General features: G+C 46.2%; 1 protein-coding gene across 2 annotated transcripts; it reads right to left on the minus strand.

The window, feature by feature from the left end:
• Nucleotides 1-1,142: 1,142 nt before the first annotated feature.
• On the minus strand, nt 1,143-21,916 carry Abcd1 (ATP binding cassette subfamily D member 1). 2 transcript variants are annotated; one of them, XM_028785319.1, is made up of 10 exons: nt 20,584-21,916; nt 17,388-17,568; nt 9,485-9,627; nt 9,234-9,402; nt 8,098-8,192; nt 5,064-5,209; nt 4,564-4,709; nt 2,820-2,904; nt 2,455-2,580; nt 1,143-2,370 (listed from the first exon to the last, which is right to left on the minus strand). In XM_028785319.1, exons 1-10 carry the CDS (start codon nt 21,481-21,483, stop codon nt 2,151-2,153), a joined length of 2,211 nt encoding a protein of 736 aa, XP_028641152.1. In that variant the 5' UTR covers nt 21,484-21,916; the 3' UTR covers nt 1,143-2,150. The 2 variants fall into 2 exon arrangements, with proteins under 2 accessions (XP_028641152.1, XP_028641153.1); XM_028785320.1 differs by having other exon boundaries at nt 21,181-21,829.
• Nucleotides 21,917-22,261: the final 345 nt, after the last annotated feature.

A 22,261-nucleotide genomic window follows, 5' to 3' on the forward strand; every position in this document is an offset into this window, starting at 1 on the left:
ATATCCATACCCCCAACCCCCCAGCCCTGGCAATTTTTCATTTGCCTTATGTTGTTATGGATTTGTCTGTTCTGTATATTTCATTTAAATGCAATCATATAATACTTGGACCTGTGTGTTTGGCTTCTTTATGTCAGTAGCATGTCTTTAATATTAGTGTATATTGTAGCATGTGTCACTGTTTCACAGCCTTTTATGGTCAAATAATGTTCTATTGTATGAATATGCATATTTGTCCGTCTGTTGTTGGGTACTCAGGCTTCTGTGGATACTGTGTAGAATGTACACAGTAAACATCTACATGGGTTTTTTTCTTGGTTCTTTTGGTATGACTTAAGGGTGGGAATTTGGGCAGTGTGGGAACTCAGCTTAGGTTTACAAGAGCATCCCCTCTCCATTCCTAGCAGCAGTTGTCTGGCCGAACACAGCTCCATGGCCTGTTTTATGCAGAACCCAAGGCCATTCTCATACTACATAGATCCCCTCACTGACCTTTTACCTCAGTTCAGGCCTTTCCTCACCCCCTGTACCGGATATCTTTCTCTGGACATACCCCTGGGCCTTTGGACAAGCGTTTCCCTCTTCCTAGAAGGTTCAGGAGCACCAGTGCAACTCAATCCAGGAATCACTTCTTTCCTGTGGCTCTCTCAGTGCTCAATTTACCTCCCTGGAAGATCACTGGGTTTCCATAGCATTGCTTTCTGCACTCCCCTGCAGGGACCTAGCAGTGGTATCTTCTTTCCAGCAAGGGGCTTAAAGTCATTTAGCTTCAAGTATTATTTTACAGCAATGATTATCAACTCTGTCTCCCTAGGGTACAAAAGAACACTGACTCTTTTGAGTCTCAAGGGGTTAGCAGCTGATTAGGTTCTCACTTAAGCATGTTTGGGGGCAGGTCTCCTCTTTTTCTTCCAACAACGTTCTGACTTCTTCCCAGAACTTTTGTTATTGTTATCCCTCTTTTTGAGACAGGGTGTCACTATGCAGCCCTGGATGTTTTGAAACTCACTATGTAGATTGGGCTAGCCTTGAACTCACAGAGATTCACCTGTGTCTGATTCCAGAGTGCTGAGCTTAAAGGCACCATCATGCCTGGCTTATTCCCCAGAATTTCTACCAGATACCAAGTCCAGGAGGCAGGATTGTACTTTCCAGAGGTTTTTACTGAGAGGACTGAGGGGTGTTACCCCAGCCAGAGGGCTGAGGGCCCAGGAAAGGCACACAGTGGCAGTAGGGTGTGTGTGAGGGGTCTCCCTCCTGGTGAGGGCTGGTTTAGCAGACACAGCACCTACTGTGAACCCTCTTTGGCACTGAGCTGGGAACATGATGCCCTCACTCCTGCCTAGCTGGCAGAGGGCACCCCCAGTAGCAACTGGCAGTATAGGCTGGTGAGGGGTCAGGTTTGGCACCAGAGACTAGGTAGATTGAAGGGACCACCCAGTCACCTCTTGTGCTGGCAGGGTACTCATGTTGGCAATTTAGACAGCTATAAACTGGAAGTCCAATAAATTAGGTTGTAGAGATGGAGGAGTGCGAGGGCCAGGGCTACATTCTCTTCATGGCTCAGGAGGAACACTGCTATTCTGGGGGTAACCATGGGGAAGGGCACACTTTGGGCCCTGTCTAATCCTGGCCCCCATTAGGTTGTTTCCATGGCAGGGGGTGTCCTATGGGACGGGGGCATTGGCTGGCCACTCTAGGGGATAGCAACAAAGGGATGGATCAAAGCAATGATGAGGATTTGGGTTTCAGGAGGGATGTGACCCACAACCACCAGGTTTGCCACACATTCTGGCTGCTGGCAGTAAGGGGGCAGTTCTTGCTTACTTCCTATGGCTCAGCCATACTGGTGTAGAGTCAGGACTGGGACCTTCCAAACCCTCCATCCTTCTCCAGAGAAAAGTAAAAGACACAGTGCCCTGAATAGGGCACAGTTCCTGAAGCAGACCCCAGAGTGAAGGTGGAATGCAGAATGTCCCCATTCATATCTACTTGCCCCAGAATGGGGTCTTCAGGGAAAGCAGGTAATTGGCTAAGAAGCTTGGCAGGGAGAAGGCATGCAGGGCAGTGAGCGGAGGGGAGGAGCTACAGCTTCCTTCCTGTGATCCCAGAGCCTGGAGGAGGGTGGGAGCTGGGGATAAGGTCCTGAGTCAAATGGGGATGCCTGGGACCAGGGGTTGAACTGGGGCTGCAGCTTCGCCAAGGATCTGGCGGAGCTCCTGAAGGCGCCCCTGCATCTTGGGGATGCCTGCCAGTTGCTGCTCCAGGCGCTGTTTCTCTTCAGTCAGGCTCAGGCGGGCAGCAGAATCCAGCTTCTCAAACTTCCAGCCTCCCTCCCCATCAAACTGCAGCAAGTGTGTGTGGTATTTCCTGAACAGGAGAGGGATAGAAAGCTGTCACAGCTGCTTTCTCACTTCAGGTGACAGACTTACCCACAATTCCAAGAGCACCTACCATAGGGAGGGTCGATGGGTGATGGATAGCAGTGCGATACCAGCATCTTTGGCTGCCTGGAAGATCTTGCCTTCCACATCAATGCTTACAGCACTAGTGCACTCATCCAGGAGGGCGTACTTGGGCCTTAGGGTGGGGGTGGTGAAGGAGAAAGCTGTGAATTCCTTACCACTGTCCAACTTCCAGCCCTTGGCCAATCATTTGTGACCCATAGCCCTGCTGCACTGGGGGGAGAGCTGTGGGAGAGCTGGGGGAAAAGGTGAAACTCCTTCACATAGCTGTCTTTTTCCTACTGGAGTACCCCTTTTTTCTCTGTTGTTGGGTCCAAATTACTGAATGTCCTTGAAAGTCATCACAGTGCTCACCTGTGGTAGAACATGCGTGCCATGCCAATCCTCTGCTTCTCACCTCCAGACAGGACATCCTTCCAGTCACACACAGCCTCCCAACCTGGGCAGGAGGTGAAGGACTCATCTCAATTCAACAGAAACCCAGTGGGAGTCAGGGTAGGGTCAGGGTTAAATGAGACACATTTGACCCTGGCAGAAATTGTCTGGCTGCAGACTTCTGTGTCCTCATCTGCCTGTAACACCAATAACTGAAAGACTTGGAACAAAATTTTTCTTCCCCACAAAACATATGCTACAGTCTTACCCCCCAGTAGGATTTGGAGAGGCAATCTTTCCAAATGTGCTCAGGTTGAGTTCAAGAGGATGAACCCTAATCTAGTATAACTGGTACCTTTATAGAAAATAGAAATTTAAACACAGAGACATGTATAGAGGGAAGATGTTTTAAAGTTCCAGGACACCTAATGGGTTGCCAGGGAAGAACCTGTCAACACTGTCCTCAGCAGATCTCCAGGGATGGTTAGAATGTTCTCTCAAGGACAAATGCACTTCATCAGAGGAACTGGGCCTCATGGCCTAGTGCTACTACACTGGCTTAGAAGACTGAGTGAGCATGTAAGGAAGGTGATTTGTCAGGACTCTGTGGCAGAAGTCCTTTTCTATCAACCATCCTGTGTTTCTATATGACTAGAACTGTCCTTAGGGCATGTGAAACATTTTAGCTTGCCCTATGGTGAAGGGTAAGCATAGTGCTAATTCTAGCCACTGTTATACATGTAGAACCCATGGAATCTTCTAGGAAAGCAAAAGGTAAGTATCCTTTGCCTTTTTCCTTCATTACTTCCTCCATCCTACAGTTTAGGGGACTGGATGTGATGGCTACATCAGTCATATTGGGTTATAAGGTGACTTTAAGAATGGAAGCCATGCACAGCACCAAACTTGGTACAAGAGCCTGTATCCCTGGAGCCTATAGTGAACATTTCTGCCTTCCAACTCTAGTCTTTTTCTTTTGGGACTTATAGCATAGTAGGATAAACCTGTAAATGTTTTGAACCACTAAGGGGACTAGCATGGTACTATTACTCAGAGTTGAATTCAGTCCTAAAAGGTTGCAATGGTTGACCACAGATACTAGCCATTCAAGGCAACCACAGAGTACTGGAGCAGATGTCCCTCAATAAGAGCACTTGAAGAGATGTCCCTCAATAAGCTTTCTCTTCTCAAAAGCACTTTCTTTTGCTACCTGTCCTTCCCTCTTAAGATCTCTCCTCAGAGTCACCCATAACTCTGGTCTCCACTCACATTCCAAGCCTCTGTACAAATAGGAACATGTGCATGGCCATCCTACCCTACCCAGAGACAGGTCAGCTTGCTCAAACATAAAATTGATCTGTCAGTTGGTTACATAAAGCCTCAGAGCTTCCAGTGTCTCACAAGGACAGCCAACATCTCTCAAGCCCCAGTTGCAACTCGTCCTGGTATCATCTGGCTACCCAATAGGGTGACTGTCCTAGGTTGCTCTTTTATTTGACACAGGGTCTCCTAGGCACCCAATGAAGCAAGTGCTCTGCTACAAGTCCCCTTTTCTGGAACCCCAGTAACCTGTTTACCCTTCCTTCCTGGCAGGCACTTTGAACTCCTGGATGCTGAGGTAACTCTTGTCCCCAGGGACTTGGGGTAGAGGCTAGAGGTAGGTTGGCAACAGGTTCTCCATCAGTGTCTTGGGACAAAGGGCACTAGTGTGCCCTGCCCCTACCTCCCTCCCGTTGCAGGATGTGGCGGAGATGCACGATGCCCAGGATGGCTTCCAGCTGCTGCTCCGAGCAGCCTTTCCTCCGCATGTCTTCCGCAGAGTCGGGATAGATCACTTGGTCACGCAAGGAGCCCACGGACATGTAGGGCCTGTGAGAAAGCTGCATGTCCACTAGGGGCAAAGTAGCCCTGTTTCTCAGCAGTGCTCTGTGCCTTAGTAAGCTTCAGAGTGCTTTCCAACTGCTGACATATTACACCCAGGCACTCTCCCAACTAACACGTCCATATACTCACATATGTGCATGGACACAAATGTGTTTATCACCCTCAACTATGGATATGAGTTTGAGATATAAGACCCTCCCCCCATCTGAAATGGACAGGACTAGCTTGTGCTACTGGATATTGGGATCTGGTTAAAATCTTGACATCTCCTGAAAGGTGGACTCTAGTATTACACAGATGTGAAGAGGTGGAGAAGACACAGCGAATAGGTTTACTTACCTCTGAGGGATATAGAACATGCGCTGAGGTGGGGGCTTATAGAGTACACCACTGTATGTGGGCCAGAGTCCACCTAGGATTCGGAACAGAGAACTCTTGCCACAGCCATTGGGGCCTGTGATGAGCAGGTGCATGCCTTCCTCCACCTGTGGAAGCATCAGGACATGGCATCCAGAGCTTAAGACTTTTTCCCTATACCCTGGATCACTTTGGCCTCCTTCCCAGTCTCATAAAGCCTTCTATATCTGGGATAGGGATGTAGTTCAGTTGGTAGGGTGCTTGCTGAGCAAAGATCAGACAGATCATGAGTTCAATCCTCAGTACCACATAAACCATGCATACTTGTAATCCAGCACTGAAAGGTGAGGTGGAAACAGGAGGATCATAAGTTCAAGTGTATCTCAACTTCAGCCCTTGTCTACACATAAGTTCAAGGTCAACCTGGGCAACATGAGATCCTGTCTCAAAAAAGAAAGAAAGAGGAGGGAAGGAACGGGAGGGAGAGAAGGAGGGAAGAGGGAAGGAAGGGAGGAAGGAAGGAGGGAGGGAACAAGCAAAGTATCTTTCTATACATAAGGCTGGCAGGTGGGAAGGGTCTTGCTATGTTGCCTAGGCTAGTCTGGAATTTAGTCTTCTTGTCTTAGATTTCCAAGGACTGGGATTTTAAGTGTGTGCTACCAAGCCCATTCTTGATTTCTTGGCAAGTGACTACAAGGTCACAGGGATGGGGTTCAGTATACAGAACCTCAATTGAATACCTGGTGTAGAATACAAGGGAATGGACAAGACTTGGTTTTGACCCCTAAGGTTCCAACATGCCTGGATAGCACAAGCCAAAAACAGGGACCACAGCTTATTTTGCTGTGGTCAAATGAGTAAGTACATTCTAGGATACTCCAAAGGACTCTCTATCCCTTCTAACTCTAGTGGGATCCAAGTGTAGTGTCAAGAGGTTTTCTAGAACTGTGTAGGGAAGCAGGAGGAAGTAGTACATGGATCTAATCTCAACATTTGGGAAGTATAAGAGCTACACAATGAGACCCCCCTCACACACATACACATACACACACACACAAACACACACACATACACAAATACAAGGAACCGCCTGGGGAAAGGTTTTCCCCCACTTTGGGAAAAAAGTTCTACATGTAAAAGGCTAACCCTTCTCCCCATGGTCTTCTCTGCCCTCAGGTATCAGGGGTCACAGAAGATGGCCCTAGAGTAGCTGACCAATGGAGTTCTGGTGGGAAGGAGGGGTTAGTTCATTTAGCTACTGCTAGCTAGTCAGAGAGTTTGGGTCACAGAGGAGGCACAGCACCCTGCAGCACAGATGGCACAGCCATCCTTAGCACCGTCATCCTTAGTTCCTTCCTTCTTTTAGTGTAGGTGTTTCCTTATCTACAAGCAATAATAAGAGTGTTGCTCCATAGGGCTCCCAGGAGGATCCAGGTTCTGGCCTTTGATTTGCCTTGAGCAGTGTGACAGGTTGACCTATGCCCCCTGAATTTATCTGAAATCCTATGTCCTACTGTTCAGAATGAGACCTGCCATTGCACATGCAATTAGCTAAATGAACAATAAGGCATACTGGAGGGTAGTGGGCTAAATCCAATATGGCTGGAGACCTTACAAAGAGGGAAGATTTGAATAGACAAAACACAAAGGGATGCGTATGTCTGTGAAGATAGAGGCAGAGAGTAGGGTAATATAGCAGAAGCCCAGGAACACCAAGGAATGTCAGGAAAGCAGAAGTCAGACAAGACCCAGGGTACACATTCTCCCAAAGAAGGAACCTTCCTGCCCCTTGAAACTAGACTTCTGGCCTCCAGAATATGGAAAAAGTTCATTTCTGGTGATAATGCTGCTGATCCAAGGAGGGCTTGTTTAGGGCAACCCCGGGACACTCACCAGCATGAAACAGTTGGCTCTGGAGGACAGGAGTGACAAGAAGTTTCTGGTTCCCTCAGGGCCCCAGATCTACTCTTCTACCTTGATTCCTTGGCAGCCTTGCTATCTACCCAGCTGCAGTCTGTTCACCCATACTACAGTGTCTTTGCTTCCTATTATTTTTTCCTAGAGTCAGCCAGGAAACTATATACCTTGGGTCCATCAGGTACCACCTACTATATTATACTGTTTTAGGGAGGGAGCATGTTATGTCTACTGACTCAACTGGCTTTCAATAATCTTGCCCTACTTCTTCCTCTCCAGGCTCAGCAAACCCCTCAGTGAAGGCAGGAGCCTGATATTCTACCTCCTCTTGCCTCTTTCTAGCTTCCTTCCTTGCTAGGAGGCAGGCCCTGGCCCCTTTGTCTCTCATGCCCTAACTCCTGTTATGTCCACCTATCTACTTCCTATGCTTTGAGGAAAAACTTGATAGGGTATCCTTTCATCAAGTAATTATCAACCTTTTGGTGGTCCTTACTGTACTTTAGATCAGAGTCTAACTAGGGACATTTTTAATTTGTTTATTTATTTTGGTTTTTCAAGACATTAGAGTTTCTCTGTGTAGCCCTGGCTGTCTTGGAACTCACTATGCAGACCAAACTGGCCTCAAACTCACAGAGATTTGCCTACCTCTGCCTCCCAAGTGCTGGGATTAAAGGTATGTACCACCACAGTAAGCAGTAGGTACTTCTGGGTACTTCTTAAGGTCAGCTCACTCTCTGATTTATCTTTGGTTTCAAATACCCAGCCCAGAGTTCAGGGAAGCCTGATGGGATAGACAAATAATCAGACTAGGGACACTTGGGTAACCCTTGGACAACCCTGGTAATTGTTAATCTCTTTTATCAGCACTTACACTATTGCTTCAGGACTCATGGTCAGAGATAGTTGGTCTCTCAGCTTCACTTTGGCCTATCTTCCACGTGGCTGGGGACAATGTTTCTGCTAGCAAAGCTAAGTGAGCCAAGGGCTAGGGTTCACAGATGCAGGTGGCCAAATAATCTCAGAAGTGTACCTTGTCCCCAGCTACTTGGCCCAGATTGGTCAGCACCTCAGGTTAGGAATGTTTCTCTACTTGACCTACCCTGATGTTGAGACTGGCCACCACCACTTCTCCAGTGGGTGTAATGATAGGGATGTTCTCACAGATGATCCCCTGTTCCACATCCACCACCTGGCCTGTAGAGAGAAGGCATGAAAGGACAGGAGCACAGCATTTTGCTGCTTTCCTGTTCCCTGCTGCTTATCCCTACTTCCTATCTTAATAACAGGCCCCTGGGTTCCCAAACAGTATGGTGTGGTCTAGGTCCCATGGGAAAACAGAGGTCTTCCAACAGGTTGATAACCCCAGAGTCAAGTAGCATGCCTCAAGCTGCCACCTTTTGATACTCTGGAACCCAGACCCTTCTTGGCAACATTGTAAGATCAGCTTTGATGCCTGGGCTTCCTTGCTGCGGTACCCTGACTCCTGTGAACTGGCAAGTGCCTAGACTTTTTTTTTTTGTGCTTAGACTCTGTCTTTACTTCTTTTTCTTTTGTTTCTTTTCAAAACAAGGTAGTCTAATATTAAAGCCCTCACGGGCCTTGAATATGCAGCAATCTTGCCTCAGGCTCACAAATGCTGGAATTATAGGCATTAGCTATCACTTATGAATTTAAATATTTTATTTATTTTAAATATTTATTTACTTAGAATGCTGACCTTAACAATACCATGCCTGCTTTATGTGACAGCAGGGATTGAACCTAGAGCTTTGTGCATGCTAGGCAAACACTAACTGAGCTATATCCCTAGCTATGTAAATCTTTTGTTTTTATTACACTGCTAGGAAATAAACTCAAGGTCTCATACATGCTAGGCAAGCACTCTACAACTGAACTACATCCCCATTCCTCACTGCCTTGATTTCTCTGTTTGCCTTGTATGGGTGAATGATATCTAGCACAGAGAGCCCAGAATTATCTCTTTTAACTGGTAACCAAAACCAACACACTTGGGAAAGTTTGCTAGCAGCTCAGCTGGTAGCCAGTGCTTGGAGAATGCAGGCTACTGGGCCAGCTCCCTCCAGAGTAACCTAGTTTTCAATGATCTTTCTGGCAATGAGTCCTGAGTGGATAAGAAAGGGTATACAGGGGTCTCTGAGTGTTGGGGTGGTATGGGAGGAGACAAAGCAGTGGGTAGAAAGGCAGAGGAAGTACTCTGCACAGAGGCTACCTTACCTTGGATCTTCAGGGGCCCCTCTACATGGACACCAGACTGTACCATGGCCCCAGGCCCAGCCTGAGCCTCCTCTAGATCTCCTGTTCTCTTAAAACGACAGTGTTGTACATCTTCAAATACCTGGAACATCTCGTACACTCTGGCTGTGTAGCCAGCCAGCTCTGTCACCTATAAGGAGGGTGACATGGATTCAATACCAGCCAATTCAGGAGTGGAAGAGCAGGCAGGGTAGGAGCTGCATTGGGGTTACCTCCTTGTACGATGACATGATCCTCTCGGTGGCATCTGCAGCAGCTGTGAGGAGGTTTCGGGCAATGGTGAAGGCTTCTGTACGCTCACTAACCAGCTCTTCTTCCTTCATTTCCAAGGCTGCCTTCTTCATGGCTTCTGAGTCTGAAAGCCAAAGTTGGGTTAGGAAAGACAATGGAAAGTCATAGAGCCACCATGGAAAAGATGAATACTGTGCATACTATGTTATGACAGATGTACAGAGCACATATGTTCTCCATCTCATAGCACAAATGAAAATTAACTCATAGGAAAAAATGGACACTTGTCCTTGGGTTTGATTTCTTAGTTATGAAACCAGAAACACAAGCAAGAAAAATAGAACAACCTGAACCTCAGAATTAAATACTTTTGAGCACTGAGGGACTTCATCAGAAAAGTGCAATGGCAAACAATATACAGACTGGGAAAGAATATATCTAAACCACATAGCTAGTAGAGTTGTAGTCCTCTAAAACATTTCTTAGCCCAGAGCAATGTAGCATTTGAACATTTGGGTGGTGGAAATAGGAGGATCTTGACTTTACACAGCTGGAAAAGGATCCAAATTGTGTGTGTGTATGTGTGTCTTTTTTGGGGGGGGCTGGTTTCTCAGTAGTCTGAAGGCTGAAGCAGGAGGTATGCCACATGTTCGAGGCCAACCTGGGCTAGTGTAAAATGTTTTCTCAGAAAAAAAAAGATATATAAAGAGCAATAAGGTGTGTTGGTGAGGTGACTCATCTGGTAAAGGTGTTGGTCACCAAGTCTAATGACCTAAGTTTAATCTCCAGGGTCTGTATGGTGCAAGTTGATTTCCAAAAGTTGCCTTCTGACTTCTACATGTGTGTAGTAACATGTGCACTTCCTCATCACAGTAAGTTTATAAAAAGATGCTTGATATCATTAATCAGTAAGGAAACTGATATTGCTAAGAAATAACATGTCATCTTGACAAAGGAAGCTGGAGCAAAGGGAGGTAAGGGCAGACATTGGCCAGGTGAGAAGTGGGACCCCCCCCCCATCTATGGCTGGGAGGAGATCAAATGGAAAAGTACTTAGCAGTTCCTCACAACGTTAAATAGTGAGTTACCAAAGGTCCTAGGAATTCCTTTCCTAGCTATATAGCCTGGAGAAACAAAAACTTGAATTCACACAGAAACTTGTATGGAATGTTCACAATAGTGCTATTCATGATAGCCAAAAGGTAGAAACAACCAGCCAGTCTGGTAATGGATAAATGGATAAAGACATTGAAATGTATATTGTAGAAGAACAAAACTAAATCTTATCTCTCATCCTATATGAAACTTAATTCCAAATGAATCGAATACCTTTTGTACTTTGGTATAAGGGTATACTCTTGAAATCTCAACAGTTGGGAAGTAGCATATGAGGATCAAAAGTTTAAGGCCCTCCTTGGCTACAGAGTGAATTTCAGGACAACCTTAGCTACAGGAGACCCTGACTCAAAAACAAAATTACAGGCTGGCTGGGCATGGTGACCCACACCTTTAATTTCAGCATTTGGGAGGTAGACATGGATTTCTGTGATTTTGAGGCCAGCCTGTTCTAGAAAAACAGCTCCAGACCCTGTCTAAAAACAATAAAATTAAATACCAAATAAAACAACAAATAATCCAGTTAAGAAATGGGAAAATTCAAGCCAGGCAGTGGTGGCGCATGCCTTTAATCCCAGGACTTGGGAGGCAGAGGCAGGTGGATTTCTGAGTTCGAGGCCAGCCTTGTCAATAGTGCAAGTTCTAGGATATTCAGGGTTACATAGGAAAATCCTGCCTTGGAAAACCAGAAATAAGTAACTAAACAAACAAACAAACAAATAAAAAAGAAATGACAACAAATCCTGGGAGGATGTGGAGGTTCCTGAAAAAAACTGAAAATGGAATTCCCATATGACCTATCCGTACTACTACTGGACATATAGGTAGGACTCTAAGTCCTATCATAGAAATAATCCATGTTAATACAACCAGCCTAGATGTTCATCAACAGATGAATAGATAATGAAAATGTGGTACATATATTCAATGGAATTTTATTTAGTCATAAAGAAAAATGAAACTATGCCATTTACTAGAAAATGGATATAACTGGAGCTCATTATACTAGACTCAGAAAGACAAATACCAGGTTTTCTAAAATTTATGAAAACAGAGACTAGCAGGAACAGGGAGAGACACAGGAAAATGTAAAAAGAGGTAAATCTGGGAATGAAAATGTCTTTATGAAAGTTGGGCATGGTGGTACATGCCTGTTACCCCAGTGCTTGGGAGGCAGAGGCAGGCGGATTTCTGAGTTCAAGGCCAGCCTGGTCTACAGAGTGAGTTCCAGGACAGCTGGGCTACACAGAGAAACCTTGTCTTAAACAAATAAACAAAATATCTTTTCTTTATGAGACCTATCACTACATATAATGAATATATAATTAAAAACAATTATAATACACCAGATGTGATGACATATACCCGTCTCAAAAGAACATAAAGAGAAATTGTGGTATAAACATACAATGAAATATTAGTCAGCCATAAGAGGGAATGAAGGACTGGTTCAATCTTCCAACATAGATGAACCTTGAAAAAATTATCCTCAGAGAAAGAAGCCAGACAGCAAAACTCACATACCATAGGATTTCATTTCTATTTGAGATGTTTGGAATAAGCAAATCCATAGACATAGAAGGCAGATTAAAGGGTGCCAGGAGCAGATTGAATGAGGATTAGGAGTGACTAATAATTGATATGGAGTTTCCTTTACATTTCAAAATGTTCTGAATTTAAATAATGGTTGGTGGGGCCATGAAAGGATAGCTTGGGTTTTGGTAGAAGTGCTGGCTGGTATTACCCTCAAACTGTACCATATGTATTTAATTGGTTCAATGATCCCTTGCCTTCCCAACCCCACCCTCAACTCCCTTTATCCTGTGACTTAATTGTGCTACCACCCCAGCCTGCGTAGTGTTTTCTTTTGACTTCCTCATCCAAAATTTTCACAGATGACACAGTGACACTCCTCCTTTTATAAAAGAAAAGAGAGGGAATTGTGGGGCCATGAAAGGATGGCCGGTTTTGGTAGAAGTGCTGGCTGGAAGTAGCCCGGAGACCCAACAGGTGTCCATTGTCTGTGAGGGATGGGCATCTATTCCACCGCACTCCCAGAATCCAGGCTCCTGACATGTGGTGAAGATCTCCATTAACCTGCACCGTTCAGTCACACAGGGCAATGCAGCCCCTTCCAAAGAGCACAGTTAGAGGGTGTGACTACAGGCCTCAGCCTCAAGAGATTTACATACTAAATGAGATACCTGAAGGCCAGAGGGCGTAGCCAATTAAGCATTCTTCCCCAGACCCCCTCTTCTCCCTCCCTATTTAACTCAGGTCTGCCCTGAGTTTCAGGGGGGTGCATCCAGATCCATGTACCATCTGCCATAAAAATAAACCCTTTTGGAACCATGGACTTTCTTGTGTTTTTGGGGCCCGCTGTGGGAAACCGCGGAGAAAGCCTTTAATGACCGGCTGTAGCTGCAGCCACCGTGCCAAACTTCCTGCCTGGAGGACCTTTCTGTGTTCCAGTCACAGGGACTGCCTCTCCAAGCAAGCTAGCTGGACCACAAGTCTGCTAAGTGAGTACAGTAACCGAGTCTCTCCCACAGTGTGCTGCTGGGGCCTCTTTCTTCTACCCCCCTCATTTCTCTTAGCTGTGGGCCGGCCAGTCACATGCCCACACACCCCCAGTCTCGGTCCTTCCATAGCCTCTCAGCAGTGTCTGAAAGCCCAAGGGCTTGAGACCAGTCGGTCCCTGTCCACCTCCTGGCCCGGGGATCCCCAATCCAAGAGCCCTGTGCCCTGCAGAACTTCAGACTGAGTGAGAACTCCTCCCTCTGTGCAAGGCCCCGTAGCACCCACCCAGTGCCGTGTGCAGAGTGAACTCAGTCAAGACTCCTGCGATCCAGTCTTTTTGGAGCCGTAGGAATCACAACAGCCCAACAAGATTCAAGAACCCACACCCATGCCCACACATGAGCTAATCATTCCCTGCAAATGGTGATGGCTGCACAAATATGAATACAATAAAAAACTGAGGTACATGTTTAAAAAGGCTGAATTGCATGGTCTTTTAATCACATCTCAATAATATCCATTAAGAAAAGACTCTAGATAGACAGCAATGGTTAAGAGTGCTTACTATTCCTGCAGAGAATCTGAGTTTGATTTCCAAAACCCATGTCAGGTGGCTTCCAACTGCTTGTCATTCCCATTCCAGGGGATTCAGTGCTTCTGGCCTCCTAAGGCATCAGCACCCCCATGTACCATAATTACAAAAAAAAAAAAAAAAAAAAAAGAGCCACCAGGCATCTAGCTTTATTTCTTGGCATAAGTAGCTCCTATCAACTAGAAGTGCCCCTATCTTCTGTTGGGCACCATATCAGTCCCTCCTCCTGAACAGGTAGATTTCTTCATCTAATACCTATTGAGCTTTGTTTCTGAAGGTGTGACATTTCTCCTCTTGACCTTGCTTACTTAACTCTCACATTCTTCTTCACAACCTACTCTGTACCTTGATCTCTAACCTCTGATTTCTCACAAGAGTCACTCCTATCTAAAGCTGTTTTTTTTGTTTGTTTTGTTTTGTTTTGCCTTTTGAGAAAGGTTTCTCTGAGGACTACAACTCACTTTGTGGACCAGGCTAGCCTTGAATTCACAGAGATCCAACTGTCTCTGTCCCCCAAGTGCTGGGATTAAAAAGATTAAAAGCATTTGCCATCATGGCTGGCTACCCTGTTTTGTTGTTGTTTTTTTTGTTTTTGTTTGGTTAGAGTTTATATCCCATGGTCATGCCCTTAAAGTCTTTTCTTACTTGATAGCTTCAATTTTCTTGACTTTGTGATCCACAGAAGAGTAAAGCTTTACGAAATTATTATTATTATTGTTACTGGTGTGTGTGTGTATAAAATGTATGGATACACATGTATTATAGCATACATGTTTGAGGACAACATTGTGGAGTGGGTTCTCTCCACTTTTATATGGGCTCCAGAAATCAAACTCAGGTGGGGCAGTGGTGGCACATACGTTTAATCCAATACTCAGGAGGTAGAAGCAGGTGGATCTCTATGAGTTTGAGGCCAGCCTGGTCTACAGAGAGAGTTCCAGGACAGTCAGGACTATAAAAAGAATCCCTATCTCAGAAAAACAAAACAAAACAAAACAAAACAAAACAAAACAAAACAAAACAAAACAAAACAACCAACCAATCAACCAACCAACCAAATCAAACTCAGATTGTCAAGATTTTTAGGGTAAGCACCTTTTACCTGCTAAACCATCTTGCCAGTCCTAGAGCAAGGGTTTTACACAAACCTAGAAACTGGAAATGATGGTGCGGAACAGGGAGAAAGGCAGCTCCAAGAGTCCTTTGGTGCAGATGGATAAATAATGAGTGTACACTGAGGAGTCATCAAAACAAATGTGCTAACAGTGAGGTGAGCTAAGTCTAAATATCCCCCTTTCTATTGTGTTTTCAAAGACTTAGCTCCAGTAAGCAGCAGGAACACTAGACTTCCTTTCCAATATTGCTATAACTTTTCCTTTGATAGTGAGACAAAGGAAGTGAGTCCATAGGGTTTTGTGGCAAGGACATTTTGGCAGCTAGCATATTCTAGAGGCAGAACCTCCTAGGATCTTTGGAGTCAAGGCTTGGCAGGAAGAAAATACAAGATACTGGAATCCCACCCCTTTTCTAGCCCCAGGGCTGCCACTGTAGACCATAAACAAAGCTTACCCCAGTGGTTAAGTCGATTCCTCTCAGGATTTTCCTTAAAGTACCTGGACTATCACTTGCCACAAACACACCCTTTATGTAGGTCACCATAAAAGGTAAGGGAGAGAAAATATACAAAGTGACATACACAGAAAGGCAGTGCTTGGGAGAGCAGTAAGGCAGAGCATATAAAGGCTTCGTGGCAGAAATAGTTAAACGCTTTATAAAAAAAAATCAAGTTGTATATGACTGAAGGAAGAACAACAGGTAACCTGGAGAATTATTAAACTAAAAGAAAGACTGAGAAGCTGAAAAACCTAAATAGGCTCAGTGGTTAATAGCAGTTACTACTGCTTGTGATGGCTTGAATGAAAATGGCCTCCATTGACTCATATTTTTCAATACTTGGTCCCTAGTTGGTGGAACTATACTGGGTAGTATTAGGAAGTATGACCTCATTGGAGGAGTTGTGTTACAGAGGTTGAGGTGGGCTTTGAGGTTTCTCTGGCTGTCTGCCTCCAACTTGTAAGTTCTGAGTAAGCTCCAGTGCCATGCCTGCTTCCCTGCTGCATGTTCTCTGTCATGATGGTCATGGACTCATCCTTTGAAACTATAAGCAAGACCTCAATTAAATGCTTTTTTTTGTTTTGTTTTGGAGACAGGGTCTCTCTATACAGCCCTGGCTGTCCTAGAACTCACTATGTAGATCAGGCTGGCCTTAAACTGAGATCCACAAGTGCTGGGATTAAAGGCATGTAGCACCACACCTGGCTAAATGGTTTCTTTCATAAATTGCCTTGATTATGGTGTTTCTTCACAGGAATAGAAAAAGTAACTAAGACATTGCTCTTGCAGATCACCTACGTTTATAAGTTACAACTGTCCGTAACCCAAGTTCCAGGGGATCTGATGTCCTCTTCTGCCTTCTGCAGGTACCAGGCATGCACTTGGTACACAAACATACATTGAGACAAAACACTCATACACATAAAATTAAAAAAAATTTAAAAAGGGAAGCATGTATATTTGAAAGAAACACAAGTTTGATGCCAGAGAAGCAGAAACCTAAACACATTGCACTAAGGCTGAAGAATACCAAGAAAGAAAATGATAAAGATACCTAGAGAGAAAAATTCATAATACTAATAATTAAATTAATTTTAAAAAATGAACAGCTATGCAAGAAGTGAGACAACAGTGAAATCTTGTCAAATGACTGAAAGAAATTAATTCTCAACTAAATTTTTATGCTTAAACTAACTAGCTCAGGAATAAGTGTAAAAGATATTTTCAGACAAGTTAATTGAAAAAGACCCCATGTTACCCTAGCTGAAAGAACTTTTTACCCAGGCACAGTGTAATCCCAGCACTAGGGAGGCTGATGAAGGAGGATGGCAAGTTCAAGGCAAGTCTGGGCTATAAAGAGAGAGCCCATTTCAAATCAAAACAAACCAAAAGAAGAAAGGGTGACTTCTGAAATAAGTCTATCAGGAAGTATGATTGAAGTGTAGGAAGGGAATGCTGAGCAAATGTCATGGGGGTTGCTTCTCTAGGTAAACTATTCTAAGGCTCAGGAGGAGGGGAGCTATTGATTAATCTAAGGAGGCTTTCAAGGTCGAATGTCTACCTTTTCAAGGGCATTCACTAAAAGGTGAATGAATAAGCTGCAAACCAGTAGAAGAGCAAACATAAATAAAGATAACATGACCACCATCAAAGTAAATGGTAGGGCAGGCTTCCTACTTCCCAAAGGCATCTGCCCTGGCAATTTGTAAGAACCATTGTTAGGAAGAAACCAAGGCTGGGGTCATGAAGGGGCTCAACCAAGCCACTTTTTATGCTCATCTCCAATTAAAATTGGGTTAAGGATAGGAAGGTAAAGGGTACACACATATGGAACATTTGTATGTGGTGTTCCTAAGTTGTGGTCTTGTGCTAGGCTTCTTGGTACTAAGAACCATGAGATGCACATGTGGCAGCAAAGAGCTACAAGGAATGACTGACTTCTGATAATCTCAAGGCCAGTAGGGTCTCAAATTTACTCAGGAAGAAAAGGAAAGTGAGCTGGATGAGCTCTGGGCCCTAGTCCCTGGATCCTTGGCTCTTACCTGATTCTGCATAGCCAGTGGCTGTGATGATGGGGACAGCTACCATAACCAGGCCAGATGCACTCCACACATATTTCATGAGGAACTGTTCCAGCATGACATACCATAGCCGTTCAAGTAGGATGAGGTTGATCTGTGAAGCCAGGTCTTGATAGGAGTGCTGTAGTAGTGCCAGCTCCACCTGTAAGGTCAATAGATATTCAAATGTGACAACTCCTGGGAGATGATGGTAAGAGTCCCCAAGTATGACCCACAGACATGCTGTTCGATGGCCACAAGGTCAAGTACTTGGGGATTGTATTTGTGGTGGAGCCAAGCTTCAAATAGGGGTGGTGGTAAGGGACTGTCTGAGGTTATAGGGAACTTTCTACCCTCTTTCAATTACTACTGTGGTTGGGACACTCACTGCGTCCCTCTTTGTACCTTGCCTGGGCAGTTTCTGGATCCAGGCCCCTGAGGGAAGCTATCTTTCATCTTCTGCTGACCCCATTTCTTAGGGCTCCTTCCTAGTGCCTCTCCACCCCAGACATCATGATCAATAGCTCAAAGAATAGCACAAGGGAGCAAAGGATAAAGTTCTTGGTTTTATAAAACTCAGTCAACAATCCCCATTTCCTGTTTCTTTTCCAGGCTCTTTTCTGTAAGAAACTTACACTGAATTTCCCACCAAAACCAGGTGAATATGCTCTCAACCCTGATAGGAACTGCAGTTGGACAGACCTCAAAGTAGTCTAGAAGTATCCAGAAATAGTCATTGCAAGGTAACTGTGGTATTGGATTGTTCTTCTCCCCTACCCCCATGCCCAAATATCATGGCACTGTTTGTTTTCTTTCTCCCAACTTACTGCCATATACCTTACTGTGCACATTCTCATGTCTATTATAGGACACAGAAGCAGAGAGAGACAAAGTGACCTGTCCAAGCTCATATAGCCTAGAAGTAGCAAGGTGTGTAGAAATGTGGACTGCATGGACTGGACTGTTAAGAGAACCAGATTTTTATTTAGTTTTGAGGTATTATGCATAGAACCTAGGGCCTTGGGCATTCTAGGCCTTGAATGTGCTAGGTGAGTACTCACTCTACCACTGAGCTATATTCCAGCTCTAGAGAACCAGACTTCTGTTTGTCTTTTTGTTTGTTTTTGTGGGTTTTTTTTTTTGAGAGGGTCTCATTATATAGCCCTGGCTGGTCTGGAATTCTTTATGTAGACCAGGGCCAACCTCAAATTTGTGGCAATTTTTCTGTCTCTGCTTCTCAAGTGTTGGGATTAAAGGTACGTAACACCATGCTTGGCTTTTATGTTTTGAGACAGCCTTGCTCTGTAGCCCAGAAACTCACTATATAGCCCAAGCTGGCTTTGAACTCACAATGAACATCCTGCCTCAGCCTAATAACCCGATTCTTACAAATGAAGATGACTTAAGATTTACTTTGTTCTTTTAAGCGGGAGGTTTGTATACATGTATGGACACATGCATGTGCACTGTCTGAAATTATAGTAAGAATATTATACCCTGCTGTTTGCCTGCCAGCCAGCCAGTTAGTCCCTTTTTCATAAACTCTTAACTTGAATTCAGGCCATGTCTACAATACAGCAACCAGTGAGACTGTAGTGGGACATGTACAAGGACAGTCAATCCACTCATGGTGGCCCATCACCTCATACAGCTTTACATACAAGGCTTAGACAAGCAGGCCAAGGATTTACACAAGGTCTCTGGGTCCCAGCAAGTGAACTCTATTGTTTAATGTGCTATTTCCTGAAGTTAGCCCAGAGGAAGTCTTTTTAAATACCGGTGTTCTCTCTTTTGTGCCCTCTGTCTAGAACTGCTCATATAGCCCAGCTTTTCAAAAACCCAGCTTCTCATTCCTGAAGTGAGTGCACTACCTTTGCAGCACCCTGGTAATCTAGGCTCATGCCTCAACCTGGTAGCAGTGCCAGCTAAGGTTGATGGTATAGCTATAGGTACTGTGCCAAGTGCCTCACCCAAGGCCCTGGCAATTTACCAAAGCCCTGCAGCCCAGAATTCTGGAGAAGAGAATGGAAGAGGGGTTTATAGTAAGAGTGATGCACTTTTTCTCCTAATCTAAAACCTGACCTGGACCAGTGAGAACTCTTTGCAGAATGTAGAGACAAATCCTTTCTAAAAGTCAAGGACAAAACTGATTGTCTATATGAAATGCAGCCAATGGAATAAGGTCCTGGGGCAAGTGACTACCTGACCCAGGAAACACACAGGCCTTCAAGAAATGGGCGCTTTTGTATCCCTTTCCGGCCCCAAGCACTGGGAAACTGAAACTAGTAGCCAGAACAAACCCTAAGGCAGCTGCAAGCACAGGCACAAAGAAGAGGAGGGGCTGCCAGGGCATAAAGTTTATGCTGGTTTAAAGTGACCTTTCCCGGTGTCTTCTAGGCTTCCCTGGCCCCACACCACTTCATAAAGTGGCTGGGATCTGGCTGGAAGGGTGGCTACACTGGGAGTAGGGCATAAGGGGTGGGAGAAGGGTGTGGGAGAGGAAGGTTGTTAGGCTTCTATGGCAGAGGCTGGTGCCAGGCATCCCTATCCCTGGAAGGGAGGAGGCAATTAGGCAGGTTGCTAAGTCACTAACCAGACACGCCTGGGGTTCTGACAGCCTTGACCCTGAGCAGCAACACTGCTGCTGCAGCCGCTGTGCTGAGCTCTGCTTGTTAACCTCTGCTTGGGCTGAGTCATGCCCATAATACTGGACAGCCCAGCCAGCCAACTCTGCTGGACGCCAGCCTTCAAAGGGCTCAGAGAGGCAAGAGGCAGGCTCTGTCCTACGTTCCCAGATGGTAGGAGTCTAATTCCTCCTGTTTGGCTGCAGGAATGGTTGACTACAAGATTGGAGTAAGCTAGACAAGTAGCATCACAAGTTGCTAGAATTCAAAGCTAGAATCCAAATTGTCCAAGACAATTTTACCAAAGAAGCAGAAGTGGCTTAGAGGTTGCAGGCTGCTAGCACAGGGAAGTTCCCACCCAATGGTGCCATTTCTCCATTTCTGCATCTTGAGATAGCCATCCAAGGACTAACCCCAAGTTTGTCCTAGTGCCTATTCACAACTTTAACATCAGCCTGAGTAGGCCTTGGGCTTTCCTTATTGCTTATAGCTGTCTTCAATAGGTCTCCCAGCTACCTTCTCTGCTATATAAGCAGCATCTCAACCTGCCCCACCTCATGGCCCCCGTAGAAGGCAATTTCCTCTGAGTTGGCCACCACTCGAGAGTGCATGTAGCGCAGTTCCCCCTTTCGCCGTGCCTCCTCTGCCACTAGCTCCCCAAACTTGGGAGAGAAGGCTCGAAGCACGTTGGCTGTGAGGAATACCACCAGGCCAGCGATAGCTGAGGGCCAGGCTGTGCCAGCTCCTCGGGATCGGGCAGCTCGTAGGAGAGTGTAGGAGGTCACAGCCACATCCAGAAGTGGCTTGGTCAAGTTGGAATAGAGGTGGGCTACAGAGGCAGCAAAGGCTACCACGTCCTCTGTCAGAGACTGGTCAGGGTTTCGAAGTCGTCCATCCATGTTGCTTACTCGGTAGTAAGTCTGCTGGGAGAAGTAGAGGCCATAGGCATGAGCTACTAGACGGCTTCGGAAAGAAAGAGCCAGCTGGCCCTCTAGGTAGCGGATGGCACTGTTGATGAAAGTGGCAGGAAGGGCGATGAGGAGCCACTGCAGCAGTTGCCAGCTAAAGGCCCGAGGGTCCTTACGTACAATGCAGCGGGCCAGTCTGCCGTCCAAGCGGGCAACATACACAGATAGGAAAGTTCGGCTTACCAGGGCAGCAGAGTGCAGGGCCAGCAGCCCTGTTTCCCGGCACAAGACTCGGGGGAACAGCAGCCTCAGGAGCACCAGGAGCCGCTGCAGGAATACCTGGTTCATGCCAGCCTTGGCTGCGGTGGCCCCAGAGGCCTCTTGCGTAGGCTCCCCAGCTGGCACCTGAGGACCTCTGGCAGGAATCAGACACTGCCGTACTAGAGGGTAGATTTTGTGGACTCCATAGGCTGTGAGGGCCAGGACCACAGCTGTGCGCTTCAGCGTGGTCACCCGCGAGGGCCTGGGAGTGGAGAGCACCGGCATGTCACCTGGATTGGTGAGCAGGCTGAGGGCTGGAACTGCTGCCCAAGGCTACAATAGCGGACAGATCCTGGAAGGGTTGTTGCTCTGACCAAGGGCTCGTTGTCTAGGCAACTGGAAACCCTGAAGTGGTCCCCAAGATTGTTGCTCTAGGCTCTCGGGGTGGTGCTGGGGCCCCTGGATCGGTTGGCTTAGAATCCTCCAGGGTCTTGGCCTCTTCAGGCAGCCCGGGTGGAGGAAACTGGCTTCCCTCTACAGATTGTCCCTTAGCCCCTGAGGTCAGAGCCTTGAGAGGTCTTAAGCAGAGAGGCTGTCTCTTCCCTTCCACCTCCCTCCTCTTACTGCTCCTCCCCACCCCCGGTGACGCCCCTCCCCGGGGCACCAAGCGTGTTTGTCTGCTCTGCAGCCTGGCTGTACCGACAGCTTCTACACTAAGGCCCAGAATCCCCACCCACCTACCCCTCCCGGGGTTGGGGGGAGAGGAGGCGGAGTTGAGGCAAGAGGCGGAGTACGGGTCAGGGATGCCCCACCCTGTTCTCTCTCTACCGCTGGGCCCCTCCCTATCTCCGACTACAGAGACGAAGCATGTCCACGTAGTCTAGAGAAATGGTCCTAGCCTTCCCGCCAAGGCTCTTCAAAGCTCCACCGAAGTGTCCGAAGTGTCAGAGGCGAGGCAGTTGGCCATCAGCCGCCAGCCTCTACTTCAAGACCTTGGCAACAGGCCGCGCCTAAGGGCGGGGCGGGAAACGACAATGGGCGGAGCCGTTAGGGGGCCTCAGGA

This window comes from Grammomys surdaster, unplaced genomic scaffold, assembly GCF_004785775.1.
Source record: "Grammomys surdaster isolate TR1022 unplaced genomic scaffold, NIH_TR_1.0 125179, whole genome shotgun sequence".
In the NCBI taxonomy this organism is placed as follows: domain Eukaryota; kingdom Metazoa; phylum Chordata; class Mammalia; order Rodentia; family Muridae; genus Grammomys; species Grammomys surdaster.